Genomic DNA, 21,165 nt, shown 5'->3' on the forward strand with positions numbered 1-21,165 from the left:
GTGGGTCTTTCACGCTAGTCCCTGCCCACTCTGCTCGTGAGCTTCTCCACCCTCCAACCGTAGAGGGACCGGTCAGACCGGTTTTGCAGAAGGGCCTGCAAATGGCGTTGCCGCGGTAACCGGCCCAGGCTGGAGCTGGTCCCCTGCCAGCCTGACAAAGACCAGACGAGAACAAAGACCTCTTCAAAGGACAAGTCCCGTCCTGCCACACCACAGCGGCCTCGCTGGGCTGCCCAGACGCTGCAGGCTGCCGACGTACACAGGCACTGAGCGACTCAGCGAGGAAACAGGCCCCTCGGCCCAACGCACACACACCGCCCAACGTGCACGCCACAAAAAACTGCAGACGCTGGTTAAAAGCGCAAAATGCCGGAGTAACTCAGCGGGTCAGGCAGCATCTGTGGAGAACAAGGATAGGTGATGTTTCACAGAGTGCTGGAGTAACTCAGCGGGTCAGGCAGCATCTCGGGAGAGAAGGAATGGGTGGCGTTTCAGGTCGAGACCCTTCTTCAGACTCACGTTTCGGGTCGAGGACCTTCTTTAGAAGAAGGGTCTCGACCCAAAACGTCACCCTTTCCTTCTCTCCACAGATGCTGCCTGACCCACTGAGTCACTCCAGCATTTTGTGTCTACCGGCCAACAATATCCCAACTACACTAGTCCCACCTGCCTGCGCTTGGTCCATATCCCTCCAAACCTGGGAGAGTCTAGGACCAGAGGGCATGGCCTCAGAATTAAAGGACGTTCCTTTAGGAAGGAGATGAGGAGGAATTTCTTTAGTCAGAGGGCGGTGAATCTGTGGAATTCATTGCAACAGACGGCTGTGGAGGCCGACAGTGGAAATATTTAACGCAGATAGATTGAAGGGTCTCGAATCGAAACGTCACCCATTCCTTCCCTCCTTAGATGCTGCCTGACCTGCTGAGTTACCCCAGCATTTTGTGAATAATTACCTTCGATTTGTACCAGGATCTGCAGTTATTTTCTTACACTGGATTCTCGATTAGTACGGGTGTCAGTGGTTATGGGGAGAAGGCAGGAGAATGGGGTTAGGAGGGAGAGATAAATCAGCCACGATTGAATGGCGGAGTAGACTCGATGGGCCGAATGGCCTAATTCTGCTCCTGTCACTTATGAACATGTCCCAGCTACACTAGTCCCACCTGCCTGCGCTTGGCCCATATCCCTCCAAACCTGTCCTATCCGTGTACCTGTCCAACGGTTTCTTAAATGATTGGATAGTCCCAGTCTCAACTACCTCCTCTGGCAGCTTGTTCCATACACCCACCACCCTCTGTGTGAAAAAGTTACCCCTCGGGTTCCTGTTAAATCTTTCTCCCCTCACTTTGAACCTATGTCCTCTGGTCCTCGATTCCCCTACTCTGGGCAAGAGACTCTGTGGTCGGCACGGTAGCGCAGCGGGTAGAGCTGCTGCCTCACAGCGCCGGAGACCCGGGTTCCATCCTGACTACGGGTGCTGTCTGTACGGAGTTTGTACGTTCTCCCCGTGACCTGCGTGGGTTTTCTCCAGGCGCTCCGGTTTCCTCCCACACTCCAAAGACGTACAGGTTTGTAGGTTAATTGGCTTGGTGTAATTGTGAATTGGCCCCTGGTGTGTGTAGGATAGTGTTAGTGTGCGGGGATCGCTGGTCGGTGTGGGTGCGGTGGGCCGAAGGGCCTGTTTCCTCCCTGTGTCTCCAAGCTAAGACTGTGTGCGTCTATGCGATCTGTTCCTCACGGGGTCTCTGCATTCTGTTGCCTGCTGCTGAAAGACAAGGCTGCAGCCGACAGGTTGGGACAGGTTACCTGTGACTGAGAACATTCCGGGCCCCATCACAGTCGTACAAACATGTTCCCAATGTTGGGGGAATCCAGAACCAGGGGCCACAGTCTCAGAATGAAGGGGAGGCCATATAGAACTGAGGTGAGAAAAAACTTTTTGTACCCAGAGAATTTGTTGTGAATTTGTGGAATTCTCTGCCACAGAGGGCAGTGGAGGCCGATTCACTGGATGAATTTAAAGGAGAGTTAGATAGAGCTCTAGGGGCTAGTGGAATCAAGGGATATGGGGAGAAGGCAGGCACGGGTTACTGATTGTGGATGATCAGCCATGATCACAGTGAATGGTGGTGCTGGCTCGAAGGGCTGAATGGCCTCCTCCTGCACCTATTGTCTATGTTTCTCTGTTGTCCCTGGATCTTAGCTCTTTCCCTCTCCCCTCGCAAAGACATGGTCCAAGCTCTCCTCTCGGCCCCACACTGCTGCTCAACGTACAGGCAGGTGGGGGGTAGGCAGTGTGCAGGAGGAGGCCATTAAGCCCTTCGAGCCAGCACCGCCATTCAATGTGATCATGGCTGATTATTCTCAATCAGTACCCCGTTCCTGCCTTCTCCCCATACCCCCTGACTCCGCTATCCTTAAGAGCTCTATCTAGCTCTCTCTTGAATGCATTCAGAGAATTGGCCTCCACTGCCTTCTGAGGCAGAGAATTCCACAGATTCACAACTCTCTGACTGAAAAAGTTTTTCCTCATCTCAGTTCTAAATGGCCTACCCCTTATTCTTAAACTGTGGCCCCTGGTTCTGGACTCCCCCAACATTGGGAACATGTTTCCTGCCTCTAACGCGTCCAACCCCTTAATAATCTGGTGAGTCTGGTGGTGCGATTTAGACTTTAGAGATACAGCGCGGAATCAGGCCCTTCGGCCCACCGAGTCCGTGCCGACCAGCGATCCCCGCACACTGACACCATTCTACACCCACTCTGGGGACCATATACAATTTTACCGAAGCCAATTAACCTACAAACCTGCACGTCTTTGGAGTGTGAGAGGAAACCGGAGCGCCTGGAGAAAACCCACGCAGGTCACGGGGAGAACGTACAAACTCCGTACAGACAGCGCCCGTAGTCGGGATGGACCTGGGTCTCTGGCGCCGTGAGGCAGCAGCTCTACCCGCCTGTGTCTTGAGCAACAGGGTGAATCGAGGAGGGTGGGATTTCCTGGATCTCACCCACGTTTGAATGTGGAGGGGGGGGGGGGTGGGCGGAGATCCGCAGAGAGCTGTTCCTGCTCGGTTTACACGATCACTAGCTGTAGCCTCCGCTTTGTTTCCTGTCTGCTGCTTTATAAATAATAAATAGAGGCTATCATCACAGCCGACATCCGATCAGCTCCACGTGTCTAGTTTAGAGATACAGCGCGGAAACAGGCCCGGGTCTCTGGCGCTGCATTCGCTGTAAAGCAGCAACTCTACCGCCGCGCCACCGTGACGGCCCTGGAACACGGGCCGCCTAAACGTGAGAGGGTGGCGCAGCGGTAGAGTTGCTGCCTCACATCGCCAGAGACCCGGGTTCCATCCCCACTACGGGTGCCGTCTGTACGGAGTTTGTACGTTCTCCCCGTGACCTGCGTGGGTTTTCTCCGGGTGCTCCAGTTTCCTCCCACACTCCAAAGACGTGCAGGTTTGTAGGTTAATTGGCCCTCTGTAAATTGCCCCTCGTGTGTGTGTGGGGTAGAACTAGTAAAACTGATGGGAACCAGAGGACATGGGTTTAAGGTGGGGGAGGGGAAAGATTTAATAGAAAAGTTGCCCCTCAGGTTAGAGTTGAAGAGACCGATTAACCTACAAACCTGCACGGGGAGAACGTACAAACTCCGTACAGACAGCCCCCGTAGTGGGGATGGAACCCGGGTCTCCGGCGCCGTGAGGCAGCAGCTCTACCCGCTGCACCACCCCTAAAGGCATTTGCTTGTGTTATTTGCTTGTGTCGACTGTTACCAGATGTGTCTGCGGTTCCAGAGAGGTTTAATGCTTTGCTTATTTACCGTAGAACAGGTTTTTCCAGTCCTGTCAGTCCTGTGAAATCAGCTCAGGACTGGGCCTGCAGAAACATGGAACTATAGCTGCTGGTTTATATCAAAGATAAGACACACAGTGCTGAAGACCGAGAAATGTCACCTATCCATGTTCTCCACAGATGCTGCCTGACCCACTGAGTTACTCCAGCATTCTGTGAAACGTCACCTATCCATGTTCTCCACAGATGCTGCCTGACCCACTGAGTTACTCCAGCATTCTGTGAAACGTCACCTATCCATGTTCTCCACAGATGCTGCCTGACCCGCTGAGTTACTCCAGCACTCTGTGTCTTTTCCCCCCTGTATATCAGCATCTGCAGTTCCTTATGAATCCAGCCAAACCCAAAATACAAACACGCGCCACCACACACGATTACAATCGAGCCGTCCACAGTGTACAGACACATGTTAAGGGAATAACGTTTAGTGCAAGGTAAAGCCAGCAAAGTCCGATCAAGGATAGTCCGAGGGTCACCAATGAGGTAGATAGTAGTTCAGCACTGCTCTCTGGTTGTGGTGGGATGGTTCATAGTATGTTTTAACTGCAGAATTTACAACACATCTACTGGAACCCTAAATAAACAATTATTTAGAATATTGTGTTCAGTTCTGGGCACCGTGTTATAGGAAAGATATTGTCAAGCTTGAAAGGGTTCAGAGAAGATTGACGAGGATGTTGCCAGGACTAGAGGGTGTGAGCTACAGGGAGAGGTTGAGTAGGCTGGGTCTCTATTCCATGGAGCGCAGGAGGATGAGGGGAGATTTTATAGAGGTGTACAAAATCATGAGAGGAATAGATCGGGTAGATGCACAGAGTCTCTTGCCCAGAGTAGGGGAATCGAGGACCAGAGGACATAGGTTCAAGGTGAAGGGGGAAAGATTTAATAGGAATCCGAGGGGTAACTTTTTCACACAGAGGGTGGTGGGTGTATGGAACAAGCTGCCAGAGGAGGTAGTTGAGGCTGGGACTATTGCAATGTTTAAGAAACGTTTAGACAGGTTTGGAAGGATATGGGACTATCCCACCGTTTAAGAAACAGTTGGACAGGTACATGGATAGGACAGGTTTGGAGGGATATGGACCAAGCGCAGGCAGGTGGGACTAGGGTAGCTGGGACATTGTTGGCCGGTGTGGGTGAGTTGGGCCGAAGGGCCTGTTTCAACACTGTATCACTCTGTGACTCTGTGCCTCTCTGGGTGTGTGTGCTTGGGATGGATTGCACGATACGACTGACTAATTTAATTGTTTGCTCATTTTCAGAAACCTCGTCCAACGCTTGTTCCCACACCCCTCTCTGCTCCCCGCCACATCTCCCCTTCAGAGATACAACGCGGAAACAGGCCCTTCGGCCCACCGCGTCCGCGCTGACCAGCGATCCCCTAACGCACTAGCATTGTCCTACGCACACACGAGGGACAATTGACAATTTTTTACCGAAGCCAATTAACCTACCAACCTGCACGTCTGGAAGGAGTGTGGGAGGAAACCTGAGCGCCCGGAGAAAACCCACGCAGGTCACGGGGAGAACGTACAAACTCCGTACAGACAGCACCCGTAGTCGGGTTGGAACCTTGGTTATTTTGTCTGTGTGTGTGTGTGTGTATGCGTGAGTGTGTGTGTCTATTGTGTGAGTGAGTGTGAGTGAGAGAGTGTGAGAGAGTGAGTGTGAGAGAGTGAGTGTGAGAGAGTGTGAGAGAGAGTGATAATGAGTGAGAGAGAGTGATAGTGAGTGAGTGATAGTGAGTGAGAGAGTGTGAGAGAGAGTGAGAGAGAGAGTGTGAGAGTGAGAGAGTGAGTGAGAGAGTGAGTGTGAGAGAGAGTGTGAGAGAGAGAGAGAGTGAGAGAGAGAGTGTGAGAGAGAGTGAGTGTGAGAGTGAGAGAGAGTGAGAGTGAGTGAGAGTGAGAGAGAGTGAGAGAGAGTGAGAGTGAGAGAGAGTGTGAGAGTGAGAGAGAGTGTGAGAGTGTGAGAGTGGAGAGTGTGAGAGAGAGTGAGTGAGAGTGTGAGAGAGAGTGAGAGTGAGAAAGTGTGAGAGAGTGAGAGAGAGTGAGTGTGAGAGAGAGTGTGAGTGTGAGAGAGTGAGAGAGAGAGTGAGAGAGTGTGAGAGAGAGAGTGTGAGTGAGAGAGTGAGAGAGTGTGAGAGAGTGTGAGAGAGTGTGAGAGAGTAAGTGAGAGTGTGAGAGAGAGTGTGAGAGTGTGAGTGAGAGAGTGTGAGAGAGTGTGAGAGAGTCACAGAGAGAGTGAGAGAGTGTGAGAGAGTGAGAGAGTGTGAGATAGTGAGAGAGAGTGAGAGAGTGTGAGAGAGAGTGAGAGTGTGAGAGAGAGTGAGAGAGAGAGTGAGAGTGTGAGAGAGAGTGAGAGAGAGTGTGAGAGAGAGTGAGAATGATAGTGAGTGAGCGTGAATGAATGTATGATTGTCCGCCACAGTTTACAGATGCAGCACAGGGCCATGCGGCACAGAGTACTGGGGCGGCATGCAAGAGTAGGGCCGAAGGGCCTGTGTCCATGACTCCGTCTACAGCACTTGGTTCTATCTCCAAGACTCCCATGCTCCACGACTCTCTCTGCACTTGAAGCCTCCTTCTCTGACTCCAAGCCTTCGTGACTCTGTGACCCCAACCCAAGTCTCTAGAAAGTCCCCCACTCCCCCAACACGCCGTCTCCAGGACTACAACTCTCCAACGCACCCAATCTACAAGACTCCATGCCTCTAAAACCCTGTACCCACGTCTCCAAGACCCCGTCTCCGTCTTCAAGCCACCCTCCAAGTCACCCGCACTCCAAGTCTTGAAGTCGCCAACACTTCAACTCCCCACCACTCCATCTCCAAGTCTGTGTCCAAGACTACCAGACTCGAAGACTCTCTGTGTCCATGTCCAAGACTCGTAGACTCATAGACTTGTCAACTCCAAGTTTCCAATAACTCCAAGTTTCCGACTCGTAGACTTGCCAACTCCAAGTGTCCAAGACTCCAAGACCTGCTCATTGCGTGTGCGGGCGGTGGAGCAAACGCGTGTGTGTGCCTGGCGCTCACCTGTGTGTGCGAGCCTCCAGGCCCGCGTAGCCGGGCGGTGGAGCACACGCGTGTGCCTGGCGCTCCCCTGTGTGCGTGAGCCTCCTGCCCGTGTGGCCAGGCGGTGGAGCACACACGTGTGTGTGTCGGGAGCTCCCCTGTGTGCGTGAGCCTCCAGGCCCGTGTGGCCGGGCGGTGGAGCACACGCGTGTGTGTGTCTGGCGCTCCCCTGTGTGCGTGAGCCTCCAGGCCCGTGTGGCCGGGCGGTGGAGCACACGCGTGTGTCTGGTGCTCCCCTGTGTGCGTGAGCCTCCAGGCCCGTGTGGCCGGGCGGTGGAGCACACGCGTGTGTGTGTCCGGCGCTCACCTGTGTGCGTGAGCCTCCAGGCCCGTGTAGCTGGGCGGTGGAGCACACGCGTGTGTGTGTCTGGCACTCCCCTGTGTGTGCGAGCCTCCAGGCCCGTGTGGCCGGGCGGTGGAGCACACGCGTGTGTGTGTCGGGAGCTCACCTGTGCATGTTCCCGTTGGTGGTGAAGGCTTGCTGGCAGACGGAGCAGGTGTACGGCCTCTCTCCAGAGTGCACCAGCATGTGGCGGTCCAGCGAGCTGGCCGAGCTCAGAGACTTCCCGCAGATGCTGCATGCGTGGCTGTTGCCACCGCTGTCTGTGTTGTGCTGCGGACACACGCACACGCAAGCTCCCATTAAACACGCGACAAACACGGCTCCCCAAAAACACACACCAACACCATTTATGGTCTCCTAATTTGAAACATAGACAATAGGTGCAGGAGGAGGCCATATGGCCCTTCGAGCCAGCACCGCCATTCATTGTGATCATGGCTGATCATCCACAATCAGCAACCCGTGCCTGCCTTCTCCCCATATCACTTGATTCCACTAGCCCCTAGAGCTCTATCTAACTCTCTTTTAAATCCATCCAGTGAATTGGCCTCCAATGCCCTCTGTGGAAGGACGTCCTTGCTATTGAGGGAGTGCAGCGTAGGTTCACCAGGTTAATCTCCGGGATGGTGGGACTGTCGTATGAGGAAAGCTGGGTGGCAGTGTGAACTGTGAAGAGGATGTTAGGAGGTTGCAGGGTGACCTGGACAGGTTGAGTGAGTGGGCAGATGCGTGGCAGATGCAGTATAATATAGATTAATGTGAGGTTATCCACTTTGGCGGCAAAAACAAGGAGGCAGATTATTATCTCAGTGGTGTTAGATTTGGTAAGGGGGAGGTGCAGCGAGACCTGGGTGTCCTTGTACACCAGTCACTGAAAGTTGGCGTGCAGGTACAGCAGGCAGTGAAGAAAGCTAATGGTATGTTGGCCTTCATAACGAGAGGGTTTCAGTATAGGAGGAAAGAGGTTCTTCTGCAGTTGTAAAGGGCCCTGGTGAGACCACATCTGGAGTATTGTGTACAGTTTTGGTCTCCTAATTTGAGGAAGGACATCCTTGCTATTGAGGCAGTGCAGCGTAGGTTCACGAGATTGACCCCTGGGATGGCGGGACTGTCATATGAGGAAAGATTGAAAAGACTGGGCTTGTATTCACTGGTGTTTAGAAGGATGAGAGGGGATCTTATAGAGACGTATAAAATTATAAAAGGACTGGACAAGCTAGATGCAGGAAAAATGTTCCCAATGTTGGGGGAGTCTAGAAACAGGGGCCACAGTCTTAGAATAAAGGGGAGGCCATTTAAAACTGAGGTGAGAAGGAACTTTTTCACCCAGAGTGTTGTGAATTTGTGGAATTCTCTGCCACAGAGGGCAGTGGAGGCCAAATCACTGGATGGATTTAAGAGAGAGTTAGATAGAGCTCTAGGGGCTAGTGGAATCAAGGGATATGGGGAGAAGGCAGGCACGGGGTATTGGTTATTGGGGTGGAGGGCGAGAGGTGGAGGGAGGGGGGGGGCGTATTTGCTGAATGAGCATGGTGGGGTGGTTTCGGGTGATGGAAGGGCGGAGGGAGGGAGGGCTGGAGGGAGGGAGGAGGGAGGTGGGTGGAAGGGCGAGGGGGGGAGAGGGAGGGGGCGTACCTGGCGGATGTGCAAGGTGAGCAGGTGCTGGGTGAGGGGTTGGAGGGAGGGGGGGACAATAGACAATAGACAATAGGTGCAGGAGTAGGCCATTCAGCCCTTCGAGCCAGCACCGCCATTCAATGCGATCATGGCTGATCACTCTCAATCAGTACCCCGTTCCTGCCTTCTCCCCATACCCCCTTACTCCGCTATCCTTAAGAGCTCTATCCAACTCTCTCTTGAAAGCATCCAACGAACTGGCCTCCACTGCCTTCTGAGGCAGAGAATTCCACACCTTCACCACCCTCTGACTGAAAAAGTTCTTCCTCATCTCCGTACTAAATGGCCTACCCCTTATTCTTAAACTGTGGCCCCTTGTTCTGGACTCCCCCAACATTGGGAACATGTTATCTGCCTCTAATGTGTCCAATCCCCTAATTATCTTATATGTTTCAATAAGATCCCCCCTCATCCTTCTAAATTCCAGTGTATACAAGCCCAATCGAGGGAGGGGTGGAGGGAGGGAGGGGGGAGGGAGGGGTGGAGGGAGGGGTGGAGGGAGGGGTGGAGGGAGGGAGGGGGGAGGGGTGAGGGGGGGAGGGAGGGGTGGAGGGAGGGAGGGGGAGGGAGGGGTGGATGGAGGGAGGGAGGGAGGGGGAGGGAGGGGTGGAGGGAGGGAGGGGGGGAGGGGGGAGGAGGGAGGGGGGAGGGAGGGGTGGAGGGAGTGGGGAGGGAGGGGTGGAGGGAGGGAGGGGGGAGGGAGGGACGGAGGGAGGGAGGGAGGACGGAGGGAGGGAGGAGCGGAGGGAGGGAGGTGGGGGGGAGGGAGAGGCGGAGGGAGGGAGGGGGGAGGGAGGTGGGGGGAGGGAGGGACGGAGGGAGGGAGGGGGGGAGGGAGGGGTGGAGGGAGGGAGGGAGGGGTGGAGGGAGGGAGGGAGGGAGGGGGAGGGAGGGAGGGGGAGGGTGGAGGGAGAGGGAGGGGTGGAGGGAGGGGTGGAGGGAGGGAGGGAGGGAGGGGGGGCGGAGGGAGGGAGGGAGGGAGGGAGTGGCGGAGGGAGGGGCGGAGGGAGGGAGGGGCGGAGGGAGGACGGAGGGAGGGAGGAGCGGAGGGAGGGAGGTGGGGGGGACGGAGAGGCGGAGGGAGGGAGGGGGGAGGGAGGTGGGGGGAGGGAGGGACGGAGGGAGGGAGGGGGGGAGGGAGGGAGGGAGGGAGGGGTGGAGGGAGGGAGGGAGGGAGGGGGGAGGGAGGGGTGGAGGGAGGTGGGGGTGGGGGGAGGGGGGAGGGGTTGTACCTGGCGGATGTGCATGGTGAGCAGGTGCTGGGTACCACAGTCCTTGCCACACAAGGGGCAGATGAACGTAGACATCTCCTCTTTGGTTTCCTGTCACACAACAGAGAGAGGAACAGGTCAGAGAGTGGGGTTACCCTTCGGCCCATCTTCCCCAACCTATCCGAGTCAGACACAGAGTGCTGGAGTAACTCAGCTGGTCAGGCAGCATCTCTGGAGAACATGGATAGGTTGTTGGAAGTCCAGGTGAGGGTCAGATTAGCGGTCGACCAGGGGACCTCCAAGCGGAGACCAACGGTACCAGAACGTTCCGCTGGACAGTCGAGGGGCCGAGATACCGGCCCACAAGGTCAACCTCAGGTCTTTCAAAGAGCTAGTAAACCTCCAATGGACTGAACAGCCTCTTTGTAGAAACACAGAAACATAGACAATAGGTGCAGGAGGAGGCCATTCGGCCCTTCAAGCCTGTACGCACCGCCATTCAATGCGATCACGGCTGATCATTCTCAATCAGTACCCCGTTCCTGCCTTCTCCCCATACCCCCTGACTCCGCTATCCTTAAGAGCTCTATCTAGTTCTCTCTTGAATGCATTCAGAGAATTGGCCTCCACTGCCTTCTGTGGTGGAGAATTCCACAGATTCACAACTCTGTCTGAAAAAGTTTTTCCCCATCTCCGTTCTAAATTCTCAGAATGTATTCTTTATTCTTAAACTGTGGCCCCTGGGTCTGGACTCCCCCAACATTGGGAACATTTTTTTCTGAATCTAGCTTGTCCAATCCTCTAAGAAATGAATATGTTCCTGTAAGATCCCCTCTCATCCTTCTAAATTCCAGTGAAGTTGTAGTTTTTCACCGACCTGAAATTCACCCCCTGGTAATAGATTCACCAGCAACTCAATATGGATTGGAAAGGACATTTGTAGCAATAGATCGGGCAGATGCACACAGTTTCTTCCCAGAGTAGGGGAATCGAGGACCAGAGGACCAGAGGACCAGAGGACCAGAGGACCTAGGTTCAAGGTGAAGGGGGAAAGATTTAATACGAACCTGAGGGGCAATTTTTTTTACACGTGGGTGGGTGTATGGAACGAGCTGCCAGAGGAGGTAGTTGAGGCTGGGACTATCGCAACGCTTAAAAGACATTTTGGGGGGGGGGGTTCATGGTTGATTTGGTTTTGGGAACAGCTCCATCAAAGACCATCAAAGAATTGCAGAGATTTGTGTACGCAGCCCAGACCATCACACAAACCAACCTCCCTTCCACTGACTCCATCTACACCTCACGCTGCCTCGGCAAGGCCAGCAGCATAATCAAGGACCAGTCTCACCCCGGCCACTCCCTCTTCTCCCTTCTCCCATCAGGCAAGAGGTACAGAAGTGTGAAATCGCACACCTCCAGATTCAGGGACAGGTTCTTCCCAGCTGTTATCAGGCAATTGAACCATCCCACCACAACCAGAGAGCAGTGCTGAACTACTATCTACCTCATTGGTGACCCTTGGTCTATCTTTAATACTGGGCTTTACCTTGCACTAAACGTTATTCCCTTTATCCTATATCTGTACACTGTGGACGGCTCGATTATAATCGTGTATAGTCTTTCCACTTTGGTGGCAAGAACAGGAAAACAGACTATTATCTGAATGGTGGCCGATTAGGAGAAGGGGAGATACAACGAGATCTGGGTGTCGTGGTACACCAGTCATTGAAAGTAGGCATGCAGGTTCAGCAGGCAGTGAAGAAAGCGAATGGTATGTTGGCATTCATAGCGAGGGGATTTGAGTATAGGAGCAGGGAGGTTCTGCTGCAGTTGTACAGGGCATTGGTGAGACCACACCTGGAGTATTGCGTACAGTTTTGGTCTCCTAATCTGAGGAAAGACATTCTTGCCATAGAGGGAGTACAGCGAAGGTTCACCAGATTGATTCCTGGGATGGCAGGACTTTCATATGAAGAAAGACTGGATAGACTCGGCTTGTACTGGCTGGAATTTAGAAGATTGGGGGGGGATCTTATAGAAACTTACAAAATTCTTAAGGGGTTGGACAGGCTAGATGCAGGAAGATTGTTCCCGATGTTGGGGATGTCCAGAACAAGGGGTCACAGTTTAAGGATAAGGAAGTCTTTTAGGACCGAGATAAGAAAGTTTTTTTTCACACAGAGAGTGGTGAATCTGTGGAATTCTCTGCCACAGAAGGTAGTTGAGGCCAGTTCATTGGCTATATTTAAGAGGGAGTTAGATGTGGCCCTTGTGGCTAAAGGGATCAGGGGGTATGGAGAGAAGGCAGGTACAGGACACTGAGTTGGATGTTCAGCCATGATCATATTGAATGGCGGTGCAGGCTCGAAGGGCCGAATGGCCTACTCCTGCACCTATTTTCTATGTTTCTATGTTTCCGCTGAGTGGATAGCACGCAACAGAAGCTTTTCACTGTACCTCGGTACACGTGACAATAAACTAAAAAGGACTGGTTTGGAGGGATATGGGCCAAACCCGGGCAGGTGGGGCTAGTGTAGATGGGACATGTTGGCCGGCATGGGCAAGTTGGGCCGAAGGGCCTGTTTCCACACTGAGCGACTCTATCTCTGAACTAAACTCAAGACACAGAGAACTACAGATAATGATTATAAAGTGCTGGAGTAACTCAGCGGGTCAGGCAGCATCTGTGGAGAACATGGATAGGTGACGTTTCACAGAGTGCTGGAGTAACTCAGTGGGTCAGGCAGCATCTGTGGAGAACATGGATAGGTGACGTTTCACAGAGTGCTGGAGTAACTCAGCGGGTCAGGCAGCATCTGTGGAGAACATGGATAGGTGACGTTTTACTCCAGCACTTTTGTGTCTTTGTTTCCAACTACACTCAACAACTTACCCCTCCCCTCCCCCCCTCCCCTCTCCCACCCCCATCTGCGTCCCAATCCCCCTCCCCCACACCCTGCCTGTTCCTCTGGCAGTTCAACCTTGGACGGGATGGGATGGGAGAGGCGATGTTGAAGCCGCTGGCCCGGCCAGTGTTGACTGAGGAGTTGATGATTAACCAGCGGTCAGGTTGTGTGCCATTCCTGCACACAGCACACAGCCCAGAGCAGGTCAAACAAACAAGTGCCGACAGACCCTGGTGTCCCGGGCCGCTAGCGTTCATGCTGCGCACACAACCGCATCTGTGGACAACCCCGTGCGTAAGGGAGAGGGTGGGGGGTTGCCAACCTCCTCACTCCCAAATAAGAGACAACAAGGTGACGTCACCGCCCCGCTCCCCACGTCACCTCACCTGCTCCCGCTCCACCAATGGGGCCGCCCGGGCCTACAGTGTCCGGGCCTACAGTGTCCGGGCCTACGGTGTCCGGGCCTACAGTGTCCGGGCCTACAGTATCCGGGCCTACAGTGTCTGGGCCTACAGTGTCCTGGTCTACACTGTCCGGGCCTACAGTATCCGGGCCTACAGTGTCCTGGTCTACAGCGTCCGGGCCTACAGTGTCTGGGCCTACAGTGTCCGGGCCTACAGTGTCTGGGTGTACAGTGTCTGGGCCTACAGTGTCCGGGCCTACAGTGTCTGGGCCTACAGTGTCTGGGCCTACAGTGTCCGGGCCTACAGTGTCCGGGCCTACAGTGTCTGGGCCTTCAGTGCCGCCAGGGCCTAATACAGGACAAGGGCAGTCGTGTACGTCCAGTTACTCCAGCACTCTGTGAAACGTCACCTATCCATGTTCTCCACAGATGCTGCCTGACCCGCTGAGTTACTCCGGCACTCTGTGTCTACCTTAGACTCAACAGAGGTGGTCTCCTACCTGTTTGAGTTTGTGTGGGGAGGGGGTGATCTTGAGGGGGCTCCTGTCGTTGGGGGTCTTGTCGCCCGTGGTCTCCACACCCAGGCTGCCCGCGCCCATCACCGCCGACATCATGGAGTTGACGGACGAGAGGTCATCTCCACCGGGCTGGCACGGCAACACCGGCACTCTCCTCTCCTCCTCCTCCTCCGGCATACCCTCGTCCACATCACCGCCTGTGGGCAACAACACACACACACCATTGGCCACGAACGCACAACTACATACAGACATACACCCATCAGCCAAATCATTATGCCCCCCTGCCTAACATGCTGTTGGTCCTCCGTGTGCAGCCCCATACGCAGCAGGGTGCGATGCACCTCGTATTGTGACACATTCCTCCCGTGACCACCATTAACATTATCTGTGACTTGTGCCACAGTCGACCTTCTGTCGGTTCGGACCAGACGGGATAGCCTTCGTTGCCCTCGCGCTTCGACGAGCCTTGGGCGCCCAACACCCTGCCTGTCGCCGGTTTGTGGTTTGTCCCTCCTCGGACCACTGTCGGTCGGTACTCACCACTGCTGACCGGGAGCACCCCACAAGCCTTGCCGTTTCAGAGATGCTCTGACCCAGTCGTCTGGCCAGAACAATTTGGCCCTTGTCAAAGTCGCTCAGATCTTTACTCCTGCCCATTTCTCCTGCATCCAACACATCAACTTCTAGAACTGACTGTTCACTTGCTGCCTAATATATCCCATGTGCCATTGAAACAAGATAATCAATGTTATTCACTTCGTCTGTCAATGGTCATAATGTTTTGGCTGATCGGTGTAGAAACATAGAAAATAAGTGCAGGAGGAGGCCATTCGAGCCAGCACCACCATTCAATATGATCATGGCTGATCATCCACAATCAGTACCCCGTGCCTGCCTTCTCCCCATATCCCTTGATTCCACTAGCCCCTAGAGCTCTATCTAACTCTATTTAAAATTCATCCAGTGAATTGGCCTCCACTGCCCTCTGTGGCAGAAAATTCCACAAATTCACAACTCTCTGGGTGAAAAAGTTTCTTCTCACCTCAGTTTTAAATGGTATCCCCTTTATTCTTAGACTGTGGCCCCTGGTTCTGGACTCCCCCAACATTGGGAACATTTTTCCTGCATCTAGGTTGTCCAGTCCTTTTATAATTTTATACGTCTCTATAAGATCCCCTCTCATCCTTCTAATTTCCAATGAATTTAGCTGAAAACATCCCGATTGATTACAGAAGGTAGACACAAAATGATGGAGTAACTCAGCGGGTCAGGCAGCATCTCTGGAGAGAAGGAACGGGTGACGTTTTAGGTCAAGACCCTTCTTCAAACTGGTTAGGGATAAGGGCAACAACAGATATAGACGGTGATGTGGAGAGATAAAGAACAATAGACAATAGGTGCAGGAGGAAGCCATTCGGCCCTGTGAGCCAGCACCACCATTCAATGTGATCATGGCTGATCATCCACAATCAGTACCCCGTTCCTGCCTTCTCCCCACACCCCCTGACTCCGCTATCCTTAAGAAGGTCATAAGTGATAAGGTCATAGGTGATAAGAGTAGAATTAGGCCATTCGGCCTATCAAGTCTACTCTGCCATTCAATCATGGCTGATCTATCTTCCCCTCTTAACCCCATTCTCCTGCCTTCTCCCCATAACCCCTGACACCTGCACTAATCAAGTATCTATCTATCTCTGCCTTAAAAATATGCCTTAAAGATACGACCCTTTCCGAGTCGTATCTCCGTTTGCGCTAAACAAAAAATTAAAACGCGGGGCCTTCCATCGCTCGTGGGGCCTTCCATCGCCCGGTGCAGCTCGGCCGCGGGGCCTTCATTCGCCCGGTACAGCCGCGGGACGGTTCAGCGCCAGGTGCGGCTCGGCCGCGGGGCCTTCCATCGCCCGGCGCGGCTCGGCCGCGGGACCTAACATCGCCCGGCGCGGCTTGGCCGCGGGACTTTACATCGCTGGTGCGGCTCGGCTGCGGGACTTTACATCGCTGGTGCGGCTCGGCCGCGGGGCCTTCCATCGCGCGGCGCGGCTCGGCCGCGGGACTTAGCTGCGCACGGTACGGCCGCGGGACTTTACATCGCTGGTGCGGCTCGGCCGCGGGACTTTACATCGCTGGTGCGGCTCGGCCGCGGGGCCTTCCATCGCCCGGCGCGGCTTGGCCGCGGGACTTTACATCGCTGGTGCGGCTCGGCCGCGGGACTTTACATCGCTGGTGCGGCTCGGCCGCGGGGCCTTCCATCGCCCGGCGCGGCTCGGCCGTGGGACTTAGCTGCGCACGGTACGGCCGCGGGGCCTTCCATCTCCCGGCTCGGCCGCGGGATGTTTCAGCGCCCGGTGCGGCTCGGCCGCGGGGACTTGGGCGTGGGGAAGAGAGCGGAATTTTGTTGCTTCCATAACAGTGAGGGGGTGTTTGGAGTCACTGTGATGGGTGTTTGTGTTGGGGTTATGTGTCTTGTGTTTCTTTTTTTTTGTGTGACTGCTGGTAACGTAATTTCGTTCGGTACCTCGGTACCGAATGACAAACAAATAAAGGCTCTGTATTCTGTAGTAGCCTCCACAGCCTTCTGTGGCAAAGAATCCCACAGATTCACCACCCTCTGACTAAAAAATGTTCTCCTCATCTCCTTCCTAAAAGAATGCCCTTTAATTCTGAGGCTGTGCCCTCTGGTCCTCGACTCTCCCACTAGTGGAAACATCCTCTCCACATCCACTCTATCCAGGCCGCTCACTATTCTCTAAGTTTCAATGAGGTCCCCCCTCATCTTTCTAAACTCCAGTGAGTACAGGCCCAGTGCCAACAAACGCTCATTATAGATTAACCCACTCATTCCTGTGATCATTCTTGTAAACCTCCTCTGGACCCTCTCCAGAGCCAGCACATCCTTCCTCAGATATGGGGCCCAAAATGGCCCACGATACTCCAAATGTGGCCTGACTAGAGCCTTAGAGAGCCTCAGCATCAAATCCCTGATTTTGTGTACAAGCCTCTCTCGAAATAAACGCCAGCATTGCGTTTGCTTTCATAGTACCAACTCCCCATGACTTCAGCTCGGCACGGTGGCGCAGCGGTAGAGTTGCTGCCTCACGGCGCCGGAGACCCGGGTTCCATCCTGACTGCGGGCGCCGTCTGTGCGGAGTTTGTACGTTCTCCCCGTGACCTGCGTGGGTTTTCTCCGGGCGCTCCGGTTTCCTCCCACACTCCAAAGACGTGCAGGCTTGTAGGTTAATTGGCTTGGTAAATGTAAAAAATTGTCCCTAGCAGGTGTAGGATAGTGTTAATGTGCGGGGATCGCTGGTCGGCACGGACCCGGTGGGCCGAAGGGCCTGTTTCCGCGCTGTATCTCTAAACTAAACTAAACTAAACGACTTGAGGAATGAATGATACTTGCCCTCCAGTGCAAAGCATCTCTCAATCTGCTGTTGGATGAACAATGGTTAACAGGTGCCATACAGCATAAAGGCTATACTGCACTCCGATGAAAGCAACATTAAAATTCAGTGCCAATGGTTATTAAAAAGGACACAATCAAACCTTTTTCCCCAACTACAGCCTTTTCACCTGCTTGGAAAGTAAGTAAACCGCCTCACATGGACTAAATCATGAGAGGAATAGATCGGGTAGATGCACAGAGTCTCTTGCCCAGAGTAGGGGAATCGAGGACCAGAGGACATAGGTTCAAGGTGAAGGGGAAAAGATTTCATAGGAATCTGAGGGGTATCTTTTCACACAGAGGGTGGTGGGTGTATGGAACAAGCTGCCAGAGGAGGTAGTTGAGGCTGGGACTATCCCATTGTTTAAGAAACAGTTGGACAGGTACATGGATAGGACAGGTTTGGTGGGATATGGACCAAGCGCGGGCAGATGAGACTAGTGTAGCTGGGACATTGTTGTCCGGTGTGGGCGAGTTGGGCTGAAGGGCCTGTTTCCACACTGTATCAATCTATGACTCTAAGTGGCGCCTAATTCAAAAGCGTGTAAATGAAACACATAAACGAATATGTAGTCAGCAGTGAACTTGAGCGTGTTATTCTGAGCTTGAGCGTGTAGATCTGCCGCCTCACAGCGCCGGAGACCCGGGTTCCATCCCGACTACAGGTGATGTCTGTACGGAGTTTGTACGTTCTCCCCGTGACCTGCGTGGGTTTTCCCCGGGCACTCTCGTTTCCTCCCACACTCCAAAGACGTGCGGGTTTGTAGGTTAATATGGCTTCTGTAAATGATCCCTAGTGTGTGTAGGGTAGTGCTGGTGTGATCGCTGGTCGGTACGGACCTGGTGGGATGAAGGGCTCTTGCCCTTGTGTGGGTCAAGAACCTGTTGAGACCTCAGTCAAAGAAACAAGGAAGTGCAGATACTGGTTTCCATAAAAGGACACAAAGTGTTCCAATGACCAATGACCATTAACCAATTACCTTATACCAATGCCCCGTTGACCAATGTCCCATTGACCAATACCCCATTGACCCATTGACCAATGCCCCATTGACCATTGTCCAATGCCCCATTGACCAATGCCCCATTGACCAATGCCCCATTGTCCAATGCCCCATTGACCAATGCCCCATTGACCAATGCCCCATTGACCAATACCCCATTGACCAATGCCCCATTGACCATTGTACAATGCCCCATTGACCAATGCCCCATTGATCATTGTCCAATACCCCATTGACCATTGTCCAATGCCCCATTGACCATTGCCCCGTTGTCCAATGCCCCATTGACCATTGCCCCGTTGTCCAATGACCCATTGACCAATGCCCCATTGACCAATGCCCCGTTGTCCAATGCCCCGTTGTCGAATGCCCCGTTGTCCAATGCCCCCATTGACCAATGCCCCATTGACCATTGCCCCATTGACCAATGACCCATTGACCAATGCCCCATTGACCATTGCCCCATTGACCAATGCCCCATTGACCAATGCCCCATTGACCAATGCCCCATTGACCAATGCCCCATTGACCAATGACCCATTGACCAATGCCCCATTGACCAATGCCCCATTGACCAATGCCCAATTGACCAATACCCCATTGACCATTGACCAATGCCCCATTGACCATTGTCCAATGCCCCATTGACCAATGCCCCATTGACCAATGCCCCATTTACCAATGACCCATTGACCAATGCCCCATTGACCAATGCCCCATTGACCAATGCCCATTGACCAATGCCCCATTGACCAATGACCAATGCCCCATTGACCAATGCCCCATTGACCATACCAATGCCCCATTGACCAATGCCACATTGACCATTGACCAATGCCCCATTGACCATTGCCCAATGCCCCGTTGTCCAATGCCCCATTGACCAATGCCCCATTGACCAATGACCATTGACCAATGCCCCATTGACCAATGCCCCATTGTCCATTGACCAATGCCTCATTGACCATTGACCAATGCCCTATTGACCATTGTCCAATGCCCCATTGACCGATGCCCCAGTGACCGATGCCCCATTGACCATTGTCCAATGCCCCATTGACCGATGCCCCATTGACCAATGCCCATTGACCCATTGACCAATGCCCATTGACCAATGCCCCATTGACCAATGCCCCGTTGTCCAATGACCAATGCCCCATTAACCCATTAACCAATTGACCATTGCCCCATTGACCATTGTCCAATGCCCCATTGACTAATGCCCCGTTGTCCAATGACCAATGCCCACTGCCCCATTGACCAATGCCCCATTGACCAATGACCATTGCCCCATTGACCAATGCCCCATTGACCGTTGACCCAATGCCCCATTTACCAATGCCCATTGACCAATGCCCCATTGACCAATGACCAATGCCCCATTGACCAATGCCCCATTGACCATACCAATGCCCCATTGACCAATGCCACATTGACCATTGACCAATGCCCCATTGACCATTGCCCAATGCCCCGTTGTCCAATGCCCCATTGACCAATGCCCCATTGACCAATGACCATTGCCCAATGCCCCATTGACCAATGCCCCATTGACCAATGCCTCATTGACCATTGACCAATGCCCTATTGACCATTGTCCAATGCCCCATTGACCGATGCCCCAGTGACCGATGCCCCATTGACCATTGTCCAATGCCCCATTGACCGATGCCCCATTGACCAATGCCCCATCGTCCAATGACCAATGCCCATTGACCCATTGACCAATGCCCATTGACCCATTGACCAATGCCCCATTGACCAATGCCCCGTTGTCCAATGACCAATGCCCCATTAACCCATTAACCAATTGACCATTGCCCCATTGACCATTGTCCAATGCCCCATTGACTAATGCCCCATTGTCCAATGACCAATGCCCACTGCCCCATTGACCAATGCCCATTGCCCCATTGACCAATGCCCCATTGACCGTTGACCCATTGCCCCATTGACCAATGACCCATTGAACCAAACCTGAGAAGGTCGCGGCCGATCTGCCCACGACCCTACTACCTCACGGTGCCAGCACCTACCTCCATCTTGTCTGGGGGCCTGAGGTTGGACTTCACCCTCGGCCTCCTGCTCTCCGCTCCCATGGTGTGATGACGTTAGCTCCGTACAAGATGACTGGCTCTCACCGACCTTCTCCTCTGAGCCACTGTCCGCCACTGTGGGGCCAAACGGAGGAGGCGTGAGACCAGGTCAGGTTCATCGAGTCCGCATCGCAATCCAGAAACATCCAGAAAACAGGTGCAGGAGGAGGCCGTTCGGCCCCTCGAGCCAGCACCACCACCACCACCTCTCGTTACAGTGGATGTTAAACAACGGGTAGTAGTCAGCTTCATCTCCCCGCAAGAGTCAGAGTGATCCAGTGTGAAACGCAGGCCCTTCGTCCCCACTTGCCCACACCGGCCAACAATGTCCCAGCTATACTAGTCCCACCTGCCTGCGTTTGGCCCATATCCCTCCAGACCTGTCCCATCCATGTACCTGTCCAAATGTCTCTTAAACATTGTGATCGCACTGCCTCAACTACCTCCTCCTGCAACTCAGCAGCATCTCTGGAGAACTTGGATAGGTGGCCTGTTGAATCTGAAGAAGGGTTCCGACCTGATACGTCACCTATCCATGTCCTTCACAGATGCTGCCTGACCCGCTGAGTTACTCCAGCACTCTGTGAAACGTCACCTATCCATGTCCTCCACAGATGCTGCCTGACCCGCT

General features: G+C 53.7%; 1 protein-coding gene across 1 annotated transcript in view; it reads right to left on the minus strand.

Moving 5' to 3' along the window:
- The window catches only part of rreb1a (ras responsive element binding protein 1a), a 61,159-nt gene extending 40,556 nt beyond the window's left edge, over nucleotides 1-20,603 (minus strand). Inside the window, 4 exon segments of the mRNA XM_078413832.1 lie at nucleotides 7,381-7,544; nucleotides 10,184-10,273; nucleotides 13,972-14,186; nucleotides 20,475-20,603. Of these exon segments, the coding sequence (XP_078269958.1) occupies nucleotides 7,381-7,544; nucleotides 10,184-10,273; nucleotides 13,972-14,166 (449 nt within the window). The 5' untranslated portion in view covers nucleotides 14,167-14,186; nucleotides 20,475-20,603.
- Between the last annotated feature and the right edge of the window lie 562 nt (nucleotides 20,604-21,165).

This window comes from Rhinoraja longicauda, chromosome 2 (assembly GCF_053455715.1).
Source record: "Rhinoraja longicauda isolate Sanriku21f chromosome 2, sRhiLon1.1, whole genome shotgun sequence".
NCBI lineage: Eukaryota > Metazoa > Chordata > Chondrichthyes > Rajiformes > Arhynchobatidae > Rhinoraja > Rhinoraja longicauda.